Source organism: Phalaenopsis equestris, unplaced genomic scaffold, assembly GCF_001263595.1.
Source record: "Phalaenopsis equestris unplaced genomic scaffold, ASM126359v1 Scaffold000002, whole genome shotgun sequence".
NCBI classification, from domain to species: Eukaryota; Viridiplantae; Streptophyta; class Magnoliopsida; order Asparagales; family Orchidaceae; genus Phalaenopsis; species Phalaenopsis equestris.
The window spans coordinates 41,297,456-41,311,570 of record NW_018164444.1 but is presented as its reverse complement, the minus strand read 5'-3'; the positions used below and the strand labels follow the sequence as shown (position 1 = coordinate 41,311,570).

At 34.1% G+C, this 14,115-nt stretch overlaps 1 protein-coding gene across 1 annotated transcript in view; it reads right to left on the bottom strand.

Annotated features, from left to right (window-relative positions):
• The window catches only part of LOC110018014, a 21,309-nt gene extending 10,373 nt beyond the window's left edge, over nt 1-10,936 (bottom strand). The window contains exons 1-3 of the mRNA XM_020715222.1: nt 10,850-10,936; nt 10,024-10,158; nt 9,832-9,921 (exon numbers count right to left, since the gene is read on the bottom strand). Coding sequence (XP_020570881.1) covers nt 9,832-9,921; nt 10,024-10,158; nt 10,850-10,864 — 240 coding nt within the window. The 5' untranslated portion in view covers nt 10,865-10,936. The remainder of the gene's footprint in view (nt 1-9,831; nt 9,922-10,023; nt 10,159-10,849) is intronic.
• Between the last annotated feature and the right edge of the window lie 3,179 nt (nt 10,937-14,115).

Here is a 14,115-nt window from a genome sequence, read left to right as displayed (position 1 = left end):
GGGGTTGTGGGGGCATGGAATTGGGTGATGCCTTCAAAAACTAATTTTTACCAATAACCACAAATATATAAGACAATCCATTAATGGTAATGTCAAATCCATCCAATTAAACCAAAACTCTGGCCACAATAAGCATTGAAAAAAGATAATAGTAGCATTCACTTGCAAAGGTTTAACAAATAAACCAAAAGTATAAGGTGGAATGGTGAAAGAAATGTAATCAAAGTTGAGGATAAACTATTCAAATATAGATGATAGATAGTTCCATGGATGCATCAAAGTTGGATATTACTAGGGCATACACATTGAGAAGCAATTGACATAAATTTTACATTGAGAGAAGAGTATTATGTAGTCGAGAGTCTCATAATGATGTGACAAGGAATAATATTCTAACAAAATAGTAATCAACAAACTATTAGTTTGGCATGAATATGTAAATGACATCGACATTTGGATGGGCTAATGAGAATTTGCCTATAATATATAAAAATTAAGGCTCAACAAGCTCAAAGAAGACAAGCATAGGTTTTCCTTGATAGGAAGATGGTTTCGTATGTTTTGGTGAAGTTGTGGTTAAAGACAATGAAAATGAAATGGGTAGGAGAGAGAAACAATTCTGAGTCCAATGATTTACCCAAAACTTTTGCAAAAAAAATGAGAACCGCATGCAATTTACAATTTTTTGCTACTATTATCTTCTCCTTTGTTGTTATTTCATATTGTTGAATGTTTTTCCAACATAGAAAGAAATGAATGCAATCATCATAATCTTAAGAACATCTAGGAAGGGATGTAGCGATGAGAGGGAATGCCAGTGAGAGCTTCCCAATAGTGGTGAGCATACAATCAACAAGTATTTACAATTTTTTGAAGAAGAGAGCAACTAACAAAAAGGAAGAAGTGCATGTCCACAAACCTATGGCGACCTGCTAGAAGCCATCAGGTCTACAAGCTAGGGCAAGGGTGAGCAAGTGCATACTAATGAGTTTGAAAGCACAACTGTGTGCGAGTGCACAAGAACATTGATCACGGGTGCATCACAAGCCTAAAATTGTTCAACAAAAGATACTCATCATTACGTAATGTTATCAAGAGAACATTCAACATATAGAGGAAAAAGTGAGTCATACTCTGAAGTATGCTAACATATTCCTTTAAAAAATAAATAAAGATAGTTGCTGCAACGACAACTTTACATAATTTAATATGGAGACATCCATTTTGGGAAGATATTGATTTCAGAGTATTGGATGAATATTCAACATGGATACCTGTAGAAGCATTCAAACATCAGGCAGGTCAATCATTGTTCAAGGAAGATTTTTGCACAAATGATTTCAACACACCCAATGGGGAAGTGTTCAGGAAATGATGCAATTGAGGAAAGGCAATACAGATGTCTTAGTCTATTCATCGACTATATCTAATTAATATTTCGTAGTGTTTTCATTTTAATGTTTACTGTTATAGATGTTTTGAGGATTGTTTGATGTCTCTTTTTTCTTCAATGTTTCAATATTTTAAATTTAAAGGTTATAACTTTAAAGATGAATATTTTCCTTATAAGTGGCTTTTTTTTTATTATGAAGCCTAATTTTTTTTTTATTGTTCAATTGCATATGTAGGCTAATATGTAATTAAAATAATAAAATATTATAATCTCAAGAAAAATGAGCTCATGGTCATCAGAAATTTCAAAATTTTTGTCATTGTTGTACGCAGTATTATAAATACACGTCAAAGAATAAAGGAAGCTATGGGAGGAGATTTTATTACTGTCCCAAAAATAGGACACGTAAAATTGTAGGATTTTTTTATGGGTTGATGACATAGAAGAGTTCATGCCAGATAGTGAACAAGTCAGGAGAGATTCTATGGACAGAAAATTATCTCGAAGAATCAATCATGTGGATATGAAGGCGAACGTTATTATAACATTACTAATTACTTTTCTGGTTTTTATTATTGCAATATTATGCATAAAATGATGACTATGATTAATGTATTGGAGAAATTTAGACTCCTAACGTGTTTCTTGTATTGATGGAGCAGTTTGTATTATTATGTCATAATTATTTTGAAAACTGCAGACATTCAACTATTTAAATCTATAAGAGCATAATTGTTTTTTTATCAGAAACAGTTGCAACACAGCAAATTATCCAAAAATACATTAAGTTGATTATTTCAATAGCATCTTTTTGACAATAACTGTGAAGTTGCTTACTAGCAACCTCCCAAAATGCACCCTTAAGCTGAATCAATCCCAACCCTCATACTTCCTCAAATCATTGTCAACAACTCGACACAATTTTTTTATCACGAATCGGCCCGAGGCTTAGAATTAATAAAGGAAAAAACTGCGGTCGAACTGTATTAACATTTCATTTTTTTTACTTTCACATATTTTTTAGAAAATTAAAAATATGAAAGTCATTAATATCCACAAAGTACAACAAATTTAAAACATTCAGAAACAACAAAATTAATCTAAAAACAATATCTGAAAACAGTATTGAACAGTATATCACTATCTGAAAAAAAAACAGTGCAAAAAAACTAAAAAACTGTGCAAAAAAACTACAAACACATCAAAAACTAATACATATTAGTTTCAATCCTCCTTCAGTAAATCAAGTCTCTCCTACTAGACATAATAACATAAAGTTTTTCTTTTTAACGAAAGAAACCATTAATTGCAACAGTAAATTTGACCTAGTGAGCATATATAATCTTTATATATATTAAATTACTATGACAATGCTATACATGAATGACAAAAAAAAATACAGTTCATTTATTTATAAAACATTAAACATTCATATTAAATTTATTCATTCTCTTTCCACTTTAAGTGTTTACAATTTTAACTTAGGAGTCATAGCAGGATTACCGTCATACCCGAAGGTATTCTCAATAATATACTCTAAGATACCCTAAAAAATGTACCTGAAGATACTTCTCCTCTGTCATCGGTCTCAACACAAAGCCGCAGATACTTCTCCTTAGCACAGCTAGATGCTGCACAATTGTCGTAATTTCTTCCTTGAACTCCTTCCAGCACGCAAACACCGCACGATCTCCTCGTCTAGGGATGGGCTTCTCTTCCTCTACTTCAGTTGTGCGTAGACGCTCAAAGAAGAGGTTCCTCCCGAGCAAGGCTCGATTGTCCTTCCACACACACAAAGTTTCTCCTTCAATTAGGGCTATATACGACAACTTCTCTTAATCTCCCTCCTCTCCTTCACTATCGCTACCTCCTCCTCCTTCTCTGGTTCGAAAGAAGGAAGTTTCCAAATAAGCGTGAAATAAATTTCATGTGAGGCTTACCTTTGACAACCATTTATTTCTTTATTTAATTTATTATTATTAACATTATTATTCTTTTATTTTAGTTATTACAATCTCCACTTGTAATAAAATTTTATTCTCAAAATTTAAAAAGAGTCAGACCTCAAACAAAAAATTGTGTATATTTTTCTTAAATCTGAGATAATTTTTCTCAAGTAGTATTCTTCACATAAAATCTTCACAAAAGAGATCTCTTTGTTCCGTAGTTTCTTCACATCATAATTCAGAATCCTTTCAAGCTCCTCAACATAAGTCAAATCAAGTTAAATATCAATAGAGTCTGCTATCAACCTACTAACTTTATTTGCAATATATTTTCCGAGTGAAGAAATGTAAAAAAACATTATGCACTCCTTGCATATGAGTTGGTAAATCCAATCTATAAGTCACATTACCAATCATTTCCACAATCTCAAATGGACCGACAAATCTAGAGCTCAATTTTCCTGTGTTCCCTTAATGTTGCACACGCTTCAATGAACTAAATGTGATAAAAACAAACTCTCCAACTTCAAATTCAATAGGTTAGTGTTTGACATCATAAGATTTTCTGTCTATCTTGCACTGTCTTCAATCTATCTCTGATCAGTCTAATCTTTTCAATAGCATCATCAACCAAATCAGTCTAATGATCTTTCTTCCACCTATTTCTGCCCAACATAATGGTGTCCTGCACTTCTTTCCATACAATATTTTATATGGAGTCATCCCGATGTTAGTCTGGTAATTGTTATTGTAAACAAATTCTACTGAAGGTATATGTGATTCCCATTCTTCACCAAAGTCAAGGACACAACTTAAGTAGATCCTTTAAAGTTTGAATAGTCCTCTTTGACTGACCATATGTCTAAGGATGAAATGTTGTACTGAAAGTCAGTCGTGTTCCCAAATTTTCTTGAACCTTCTTCCACAATATGGAAATAAATCTATCATCTCTGTCAAAGAAAATAAACTTTAGCACTCAATGCAACCTCACAATTTGATCCACATATAATTTGACTAATCTCTCTAATAAATCTTTATCTAATTGGTAAAAAATGGGCAAACAAAAGCAATTTGTCGAGGATTGCTCGTATAGCATCACAACCCTAATGTGATCTAGGCAACCCAATCACAGAATTCATTGTGATCTCCTCTCATTTCCACTCTAAAATCGGTAAAGATTATAACTGATCACCAGGACACTGATGCTCTGTCTTCACTGACTAACATAAAGGACACTTAACCACAAATTCTATCACACTCCTCTCCAATCCTGACCACCAAAGTATTTCTTTGAGATCCTAGTACATTTTATTACCCCTTGGATAAATGGTATAACCGGATAAACATGTTTCCATAGAATTTCTCATCTCAAATCATCTACATCTGGAACATAACCTTGTTATTATACCTCAATAGACCATTCTAATCTAACACATGCCTCTCCAAACGGCCCTCCTTAACCTGCTCCAGGATTTTTTTAGCACTGCTATCTTTAGCTAAAAAATTTTTTATTCTGCTTTTTAAAGTGGACTGCACCATTAATTGATATAGTTGAACCACATTATCATCACCATACTCTACTATAGAAAGCTTCAACTTTTCCAGATCTTTAATTGTTACTCAAGCCGAGGAAAAAAATAATTTAAATTACCTAAAATTTTCCTACTCAACTCATTTGTAAAACATTCAACTTTCTCGAATGATATTGAATATCTAAATCATAATCTTTAATAAACTTCAGTCATTTCCTCTGCCTCAAGTTGCTTCTTCTGAGTAAAGATATACTTTAAAATCTGGTAATCAGTAAAAATTTTGTATCTAACTTTGTACAAATAGTGCCCCATATCTTGCGTGCAAATACAACTGACGCAAGCTTCAAGTCAAGTGTGGGGTATTTCCTTTCATGATTTTTTCAATTTTTGTGATGCAAGTGCAATGACCCTACCATGTTGCATAAGCACACAACCGAAGCTCCTCAAAGATGCATCGTTGAAAATCTGAAACCCATCAGAACCTGAAGGAATGACCAAAACTGGAGTAGACATTAAGCAAGACTTTAGCTTCTGAAAAATCTCTTCACAACGAACTGACCATTCAAATTTCATTGTCTTCTGAGTCAATCTTAATAATGGCATAGCAATCTGTGAGAATCACTTGACAAATCTCCTGTAATAATAGGCCCAACCTAAAAAACTCTTGACCTCAGTGATAATAGTAGGTCCTTGCCAATTTGCAATTGTCTTGACCTTATTCTGATGCACAGATGTCATCTCCACTGATAATATGCCCAAAAAAAGCCATACTTTTAAACCAAAACTCACATTTAGAAAATTTTGCATAAAGTGTATTCTCCTTCAAACCTATAACACATATAAATGATCTGTAAAACTGACCTCATCCCTTGAATGCACCAAAATATCATTTATAAAGGCGATCACGAAAGTATCTCAAAACTGTCTAAAGACCCTATTCATCAGGTCCATGAATATTGTTGGAGCATTTGTCAGTCCAAATGACATCACTAAGAATTCATAGTGCTCATATCTGGTCCTGAAAGTTGTCTTCGCTATGCCTTCGTTTTTAATCCTCAGCTGGAAATAGTCTGACCTCAGATCAATCTCTGAAAATACAGAAACCACCTCTAACTAATCAAACATATCGTCAATCTTCGATAGTGGATATTTACTCCCTGTAATCAATACACATGTTGAAGTTCCCATGCTTCTTCACAAATAATATCGGAGCTTCCTAAGGTGAGATGTCTAGTCTAACGAACTAGTAACTCCTGCAGTTGGCTCTTCAACTCCTGCAGCTCTTTAACTGTCATTATGTAGGGTGCCTTGAATATCGGCTTAGAACCTAACAAGAGCTAGATAGTGAAATCAATCTCTTGCACTGGTAGCAGCCCTAGAACATCATCAAGGAAGACTTCTAGATATTCTCTTACCACCGGAATATCACCCAAAGACTGTACTTCCTTAGAAGTATTTATCACCTGAGCAAGAACCTTAACTTCTACGATTCAACAATTTAAAAGCCTTCAAACATGTAGTCCTCTATCACCTGAAAATTTAACCAGTCTACCCAGGAACATTTATTTTGAGTCTTTTTTATTGTAATCAATGGTAACAAAGTTTTAAGACATCCAATCCATACCTAAAATTACTTCAAACTCCACCAAAGGTAGCATAAAACGTTGTACCTCAAAATTTTTTCTATCAAACATAAACTTCACTTCACCTGATTAACTAACTTCCAGAAAAGTACCATTTGACATTCTAACATATAGTATCATTGACATTGAAATAACATTCAACTGCATCACTTTTAACAAGTTCCTCAGCTATAAAAGAATATGATACTCCCGAATCAAACAAAACTCTTATCGGCCTACTTTGAAGAAATATGATACCTACCATTAAAATTACTGTATTAAAAATTTAGAGTCGACTTATTAATATATTAAGATTATTATTTTGTGTTATAGATGACATGACATGAATTCTAAGATGATAAAAAGTGTACCAGATTAAAATTCGTAAACGTGAAATATACATGTGATGACATCAAAAGAGTGTTTAGCTTCCTACTGTGAGAGCATAAACTCTAGGCTGAACATTTTGTTGTGCTTGACTTACATTTGGCATTGATCCTGAAGATTCAACTGCCCTCGGTCTGTCAAAGCTCCTCTAACGTAGTGCAACATTGCCCTTAGAATTTGTTGAAGCTCTCTGACCCAATTTTGGGTAATTCTTCACCCTATTTCCTGACCGATGGCACTAAAAGTAGGTATTGGATCCAGAAAGAGACTCTCCCGTATGAGACCATCCACACTTGTCATTTCTTTGCTTCAAACTGAATGTCTATGCTGCTAGATTTAGCCTTCTTAGCACCAGTATTCACTGACTGGAAGGAATGTCTGCACCAAGAGCCCCAAGGAAACTTAAACCCTCTGAATTCCTCCTCTTCTAAAAGTCTCTCATCCTCTGAGTAGTCTCTAGATCCAGCTCAATCCTCCAAACTCTCTCCACCAAAACAGAGTAATCATTAATTCCAAAAGGAATCAATGGTTGTTAAATCACATCTCTCAGCCCAGATAAAAATCGATGGCACTTCTCTGCATTTGGAATCAACTAAGGGGGATATCCTAAGAGCATGAGGAATTCTGCCTCGCATTGCATAATGGATTGATCGTCCTATACCAACGGGATAAATTTGTCCTGCATCTGCCTCCTGACGAGCAGTGGTACGAACCAGTATCTAAAGATGCTCACAAACTCGTCCCACTGAATCATGTGGCTGACTTTACCCTCATATTTCTCCTACAACTGACCTCGCCACCATCTCTCACTTCTCTCTCTAACGCAAATGTGGCCAGTGAAACTATCCTCTCTAAAGGACAAGACAATCCTCAAGAAGAAGAATTAGCAAAAGTTACCTAATGTGACCCTGCTTTCCTTCTTTCAAGCAAGTTCTTTTTATGTGTATGTCACATTAATGTAACAGGACAGCTATTTTTTGTGACGAGCATACTCTTGGTGTTTCTTTTATTTTAATATATATAGATGATAGGGAACTCTCTACCATAGTTGTAGATGGCAGATCACTCTTTTGTAGCATACTTGCATAGCTTTTTATTCTTCTTGATATATTAATGTAAATGCATATTTTCACGGAGGACAAGACAATCCATCTAAGATCTTTTTAACTCTTAGCGGCTAATTTTCAGCATCCACCAGATCTCCTCCAAAAAAGAGAGGTGGTCGCATATCCTTAAATAAATTTAAGTACATATCCATCCGACCTCTTTCATTGGAACTGGCCTGAGTCAAGAGTTTCTAAGCAACTGCAGTATTGCAGTCATCATCTCACTAAATGTATTTGTATTCACAGTAATCTGTGGGTGTGTATAATCTCTAGCTTCTTCCCCCTGATTTTTCATATTTCTGAAAAAAAAATGAAAGAAAAATTTTAATCAAACATAAGTCAATATCAATTATGAAATAATTTAATCATTTTAATGGCTCTTTTAGATAATGATCCAACATGATTTCTCTGATGCAACGTTTGTCAAGACCCAGCCCAGGGCTTAGAAATATAAAACGGAAATTGCGGTCGCACTGTATTAATATTTAATTTTTACTTTCCACATTTTTCAAAAACTTCCAAAATATAAAAGAAAGAACCATTAATAGCCACAAAGTGCAATAAATTTAAAACATCAAGAAACAACGACAATCATTTGAAGACTATCTCAAACACTATTTAACAGTTTATCACTATCTAAAGAAAATAGTGTAAAAAAACTACAAATACATCATAAATTAGTACCTATCAACTGCAATCCTCCTATTATAAACCAAGTCTCTCCTACCAGACATATCAATCTAAAGTTTTTCTTTTCTTGAAAAACTAATTAATTAAAATAGTAAGTTTGACTTAGTGAACAATTATAATCTTAATATACATTAAATTATTATGTCAATGCTATGCATGAATAACCAAAGAAAATACACTTTAGTATTTATAAAATCATAAATTGTCATGTTAAATTTATCCCTTTCCGTTTCATTGTAAGTATTTAATGTTTTAACATATGTAAGTGTCATAATAAGATTACTGTCATATCCAAAGGTATTTTAAAAAATGTACTTGAAAGTACTCTAAAAAATATATCCAAAAGTACCCTCAAATTGCACCCGAAGGTTCACCTTTATCATTTTATTTAACGGGCACGAGTACACCGCATCCCCTGTCAGTACCATTTGAGGGTAATCATGTATGACTTAAAATTTAACATTTTATTTCCTTTTAATCATGTAAGCCTTAAAATTTAACAATTTAAAAAAGAAATAAACATTCATTTTTCTTCTCTTCCATTTCATTTTCTTAAACATTCAAGCTCACAAAATACAAATAATTATAAAATAACAGTTTAAAGCTATGCTTGAACATAATGAAATGAAAGAAATATTGATTGGACCATAGGACCAATCTATGCTTGAACGAGAATGATTAGACAAAGCAGGAGAATAGTCATTATCAAAACTGTAAATAACTCTGTTCTGTATGAAGAAAAAAAAAAGGGAGCAAAAGGTTGATACCAAGCACTGAAAGTGTTTTAAAGAAGAAATATTTATTCTAGAGCAGTTATACCAGATAAAACTTCGAAGTTCAAAGATGAGAATGGTTTTGAAGAACCAAGCGCATATCATCATGGACATAGAAAGAGTTAAAGTGAAATGGGAGAGTAAATGATGAGAAAGAACATGGACATAGAAAAGAGGTAGAGTGAATTGGGAGAGTAAATGATGAGGAAGAACATGACAAATAAAACGTATTGGAAATTATAAATTAACAATACACAAACTGCGTAAAACAAGAATTGACATTTGAATGGATAACATGAGAAAATAGGAAAACTGCAAACATAAATATGAAAGCATAAAAATTCGAAATCACATAATGATATGCAATTACATTTTTTAGTACCTGATAAAATAGACTTCTATGTTGTTCCTCTTGGAACTCTTCCACTGATGTAAGTGTCACCTCGAAATGAGTTCTGCACCACCTGCTTGCCTAAGGATGATTCTAAGGATGTTAGAGCATCCTTAGTAGTTCACAAAACACAGGATAAGTATGAGCCGCAGCACAAATAATTTGAAGTTACTGGAAAATTACCTTTGTTCCAAGAATGAGAAACTGACTGAGATTGAGTAGAATATCTGATTCCAAGTACTTACTCGCAGTATGCAAAACCGTTCTATGTAACATGCATCTTGATACACCAGAGCAAGTGGAATCCTCCCAAAGTGTCCATGTTGTTGTTAGGGTAATAAACCTTAATAATTGATATAGGTAGGGTCCAACTTAGAATTACACGGCTTCAAAAGAAAAAAGCAGAACCGAAACCATTTCTGCTGCAATTGTTTGCTTCCATTTTGGTACATGATTTTCCAAATGTAAGCCTCATACATACAGAATGAATACTAAATAATGCCAGGAAATTTATAACAACAACAACCACAACAAGCTTTTATATACATGAATCCTTTTTCTCCATTGCATCCTATTGAATGTCATATTTTTATTTAATTCTAATAGAATAAGATTATTTTTTATACAATTTGCACAAGTTTTTTAAATCTACTTCTGCATTTCTTAACATAAGTCGAGTCTTAAACATCCATTCTCATAACATGATCATCAGATAGTCGGGGTTTAATGTGATCAAACCATCTATAAAAATAAAATGCAGTAAGTACACTTGTCAGATCATCTAATCTTTTACTGGGAAAGATCCTACCAAGTTCTTTAAGAAAACAAAAATGCATTGTGAGTGCCTTACAGTTACATCTTAAGAATATCTTAAACAGCTAATGCAAAAATCAAAACAGTAATGACATTGACTTTGACTTCTAGCACAAGCTTCTATGGAAAAATAATAATTTGAACAGCCCATTTTGCTAAAAAAAGAATGATCAATTAAGCTGAAGGGGGTGGATACGATCAACAATTTCATCAAAAGAACCACATCTGGTGTCTCGAGATGATCGGAATTCCCAATTTGGTTAACGAGTAGGATTCGACTTTCGAGGTCCTGCAACAGAAGATGAAGCTATTAACTTTTGATAATGCCAAAATCTTCATAAATACGGGAAAATTTTAGGATTATTTATACTGATTACAAGTAAATTTCCACTCAATGATTATATCACTAGCTATATGAAGCTTCCAGCTTCCACACAGAAAATTCACTTTGGCACTGCACAATTGTTATTTCAGATTTCTGAACCCAAGAAATGAACGTTTAAGATTTTTAAAACTCTCATTTAAAATATCCTGTAAAACTAAGTGTTTGAACTGATCACAGTCTCAAGGTTTAAGTTACAGAACTCCTAACAGAGAAATTCTTAAAAACTGGACTGGGCAAGTTACAAATTCCTTGTTTAACACTTCTCTTCAGCATCATCGCTGACTGGTTGTTCTCGGAGACTTGCTAGCACTCCATGCCTTCCTACTTAGCTACGCACCAGAAGTTCCTGTATCTACCCTGCATGATATTGAAAAATGCAGTCGTGAGTTTATTTGGAACAAGGCATGCACTACGTTAATTGGGAGGTCTTTGTAAACCAGCTGACCAGAATGGGTGGACTGGGCTTTCACGCCCCCACCAAATGGATGTTTTCCCTTCGTGCTCGCATGGCCTGGGACAACATTTCTAATCGATATCCGCTTCTTTGTAAGCTGCTGCAACCTGAATACGGCCTCAACTTTTGGAACGTGATCTAAAAAAGAGACTCAATTGCTGGTAAAATCTTAACCACGGGTGTTTTTGCTCTTCAAAATATTAAGTTGGACGATCTCTAACGGCAATGACATCAACATAATGGAACATACGTGGGTGCCTTCTATCCCATTTACTAAATGGCCCTCATTTATAAATATAGAAGCTTGTGATGGCAATTCGTAGGAGCATTTAATTGACAACTCCAACTGGAACTTACATCGCCTACAGCAATGCTTTGGCTTGGTGCTATGCAATAGAATTTCTAAGATCCATATACACTACCACTTGCGCCACGATCAAGTGGAGCTTATGCACGCCCTTACTGGAAAACCCATTATTGCTCTCTTATGAAGCAACGATTGAGGAAGTCCATAGCAGGTTTAAATAGCTGAAATGGCTCAAGATCCACCCCCGTGAATGCCTCTTCTCATGGAGGGCTGCTTAGATGCCCTTCCAACTCAATGTTGGCTAAACCAAAGAGGCCTATCGGATGATAAGCACAGCCCTTGGGGCTGTACCAAACATAAAGATATCGAACATGTGATTGGGAGGTGTCGTTTCCTTATGGAGGCTAAGCAAAAACTACAGCATTGGGGTTTCTATATTCTGAACTTCGACTCTCTTAACGATGTTATTACTGGGATTACCTCCTCGGACTGCAACATGATGGGGCCTCTCTGTCTATTGCAAGTTTGTCTAACAGTGTTGGAGGGCTCACAATGCTAAGAAACATGGCAGAGCTTTTGGCACTCCTATTCTTGCTTCTACTACTTGTGGAAGCTATGATTTCAACCAATAAATTCCATTTTCCGAAGCAAAAACTACAACATTGCCCATTATTGGGAACCAAGTAGGAGAGTGCAACAATTGGTTAGATTGATGGATGTATGAGACAAAAGGGATCATTGAAAGTGACAATCTTAATGTCATTTCTGCTCTCCAACTGTCCAAAACTTCTAAGTATCGAAAGCACATCCATCTTATGCAGAAGACTCTTCCTCGTTGAATGCTTTTAAACTAGTTTAGAATCTTTATATAGAAATAAAGAAAAATATGGTAGCACATGTATCTGCCCATAGGGCCTTAGATGATAGTTTTTTTTTTTTTTTATTAGGGAAGTGGATAGCTCTCACTTCAGTTTTCATTTTGTATATTTTGAGCAGGCCCATCTTTTGTCGGGCTGGGCCCTCTTTGTATTGTCTTTTGTACCTTTTGTTTTATAGTAATGCAATTTGCACATTTCAAGGAGACTTGCTGGGGTTTATAGTCTATCGTCTTGCTTCCTATTATTTATCTTCTTCTAAAAAAGGTCAAATTCAGGTGTTATTCATATTTCTCCCTTATTTAATTTGTTCTTATATAGTTACAATGCTTTTTTATTAAGGGTTTTCAAGGTTTTGGACCATGGAGATGGATTAGGGTTATCATAATTTTGGTGGATAGGGTTTTCATGCTTTCTTCCTTCTTTAATCTGAGATTATCAAATATCATTACAGTGGGTTATGGTTTTCATTTTTGCATCCGTTCTCCATTCTTTAATCTTAGATTTTTGGATGTCATGGAGAGAAATTTTTTCCATTTACTTTTACGAAGAATGTGGTTTCTAGAGAAAGGAATGTGTATAAAAAATTTGGTTGAAGTATTAGACATGGCCCACCTGCTTTTTTGAAGCATTTTTTGTTTCAATGTTTAGGCAGCATGATTAAATTTTCTAAACTGGATTCACAATTTTGTGTCAGATTAATTTATATGTTCACACTTCAGACCAATTTATATTAACATTTTGTTTGTGAGTTGGATGTAGGCTAGGGCGTTGTTTTCTGTTACAAAATTGTAGAACATCGACGAGACATTTTTTTTTAGCTTATAAGCTAGTTTGCTGTGCTCTTATAATTTAATTTGATATTGGGCTAACTTTTATGGTTGAAGAAATATGTTGCAGAGGTCTTAAGAGAATTATTATTTTGAGAGTATATGTAAATAATGATAATAAAAGAAAGCAGTTTTTATTGTTTTCATTTGAATAGAGCCAATATGCACTTGAAATTATTTTGTGCTTGAACTAGTAATACATGTTGGAAACGAAGTAAAGAATTGTAAGGAGTTTGAGTGTTCATTTTGCCCAAATAGATAAATTTGTTTTTGTTTTTCTTGAAGTATGGCAAGTGTTGAAACGCAAATTTGATGTTGATGGGATTTAATTCTATGTATGATTGTGTGTTTATGGAATTATTGTGGTTTGTGGGTTATAATTATGATCATGTATCAAGATTTTACATTCAATTTTAGTATGTATGAGCTTATAATGTTCATATTAGTTTAATTAATTGCATTTTTTTAATTAATCTGTCCATGCTGTTGCATAAGCTTGACCTTTTACAATTGATTTTAGTATGATATGAAACTTAGATGGATGCGTAATGCATTAATGACATCTCATGTGATATTTTTTTTAGTTGTTTGCAATGTCAACGTGCGAACAA